At 35.2% G+C, this 1,839-nt stretch overlaps 1 protein-coding gene across 1 annotated transcript in view; it reads right to left on the reverse strand.

Annotated features, from left to right (window-relative positions):
• Positions 1–424: 424 nt before the first annotated feature.
• LOC111386319 (protein SUPPRESSOR OF PHYA-105 1-like) overlaps positions 425–1,839 on the reverse strand; it is a 15,785-nt gene continuing 14,370 nt past the window's right edge. Inside the window, exons 7-9 of the mRNA XM_023010782.1 lie at positions 911–1,086; positions 648–828; positions 425–559 (exon numbers count right to left, since the gene is read on the reverse strand). Coding sequence (XP_022866550.1) covers positions 425–559; positions 648–828; positions 911–1,086 — 492 coding nt within the window. The remainder of the gene's footprint in view (positions 560–647; positions 829–910; positions 1,087–1,839) is intronic.

Here is a 1,839-nt window from a genome sequence, read left to right on the forward strand (position 1 = left end):
TCCATAATTACACGTGACACTGGATTTAATTTTTAATTCAAATCTCACACTTACATATCAACAACCGGATGATTGCCACATCACATTATGGACACCATTATGTGCAATAATTATATACAAATAGAATTTTCCTAAAATTACAGTCCATACAATGAAAAGTCCTTATCCAAGTGATCTTGAATTTGACATTTACTTTTAAACGTGTGATCTATACTCAACAATTTTTTTTTTTTTTATTTTATTTTATCAAACACTTCAACCAAAATCAAAAAGTCAAAGAGTTATTACAGACAAGTACTGAGATCTCGTATTTGAGTCTTACTTTTCAACATGTGATCCATACACAACCAAAACCCAAAATGTTATCCTAGATGGGTACATGAATGCGACAGTGTCCACGAGTTTGGCCATCTATGATCCTCTATCAGCATTCACTCCAAAGACTTCGGGGATCATGCAAGCGGTCATCGAGAAATGCAATACAAGTATGATACAACTCAAAATCAAGAAGTGATGGACAATGAGGATGTAATAGTCGAGCACTCGATCCCATCACCAACTAAAGGAAAGTTCATACACCTAATAAAAACAAGACACTATCATCATGAAAGAAATTTTTAGATGTCAAAGCAATAAGCATCTTTTACATGCTGTAAATTAATTCTCAGTTGGCTACGTTTAGCTGCAAGAACTTGGAAAAATATGGAAGCACACAATTGAAAGTGTTCTTCACTAACATTATAACAAGTTTGGAGAATCTCATGTTTAGCAGCAAACAAGTAGTTATTTATCGTGTCTCCTTTCTCTGTTAGGATCCACGTATTAGTCCTGTGTATGCAAAACACGACTGAGACCGAAGACTATGGGGTCATGATAGATTTTGCCAAGTCATTGCATGGAAAACTATAACCAAAATCCTTTGTACTTGGCATTAACTTGGAACCACGTGCATCTAAAGTATCTTTTACCAAGATCAATGTAGTTGTATGTAAAACCAAAGCAATAGCTTGATGAACCAAAGTCTCCAGGACCTATTGTCAAGAATAATGAATTGCTATTTTCAGTAAATGCATTTAAGTTAACCAACTAGGCAACCAGATGCTTTGACCAGCATGGAATGCCAAATCGCTCATTGGAGATAAAATTAGATCGAAATCAAATGAAGTCTTTCCATGAGCTGATTGTATCCATTGAGCAAATATATATTCAATCAAAATTTGCTTTTTGGAGTATCAAAGGCAAGCATGACATCATCATGAACATAAAGTCCCAAGGTATAGAATCCCAAAAAGAGTCTGGCCCAACTTAAATGAGATATGATAGCCTCTTTATTGCCAATGTAAACTTAAGGGTTTTCATAGCCTCCTCCAAATGGGTAGAGGCATATTTATTTGGAACATGCTTTTCTTAAAAGGACTTTTCTTCTATTATTCTCTAAGAACGGAAGAATAACGTCCTGGAGTTTCTCTTCTGCAGATCAAGTAAAGACATTAGTTCTACATGAAAACAGTAAAGACATTACTCTAGGCACAAATTTTCCTGTGATCAAAGCATCTCGAGTGAAATATGACTAATCCTACTTAAACAAAAGTTCGGAGGCTAACATAAAGAAGAATTTGACTGTCCACCAACTTCAGAGACCCAGATTCGCAAGCAAGAACAGTCTTTTCACCTATGTTGTGAATACTTCAAACATTTTAGATAAAACTAATAGATGAAAATGTAGCCAATGAACATGATGGCGGGCGTAAAATGATGACATGTTTGGTACACATGTTTAGATAAGACCTGCAATACAATGCACAAGATTTAACCATTTTTTTTCCTCTGTCCTACCCA

Source organism: Olea europaea, unplaced genomic scaffold, assembly GCF_002742605.1.
Source record: "Olea europaea var. sylvestris unplaced genomic scaffold, O_europaea_v1 scaffold3500, whole genome shotgun sequence".
In the NCBI taxonomy this organism is placed as follows: Eukaryota; Viridiplantae; Streptophyta; class Magnoliopsida; order Lamiales; family Oleaceae; genus Olea; species Olea europaea.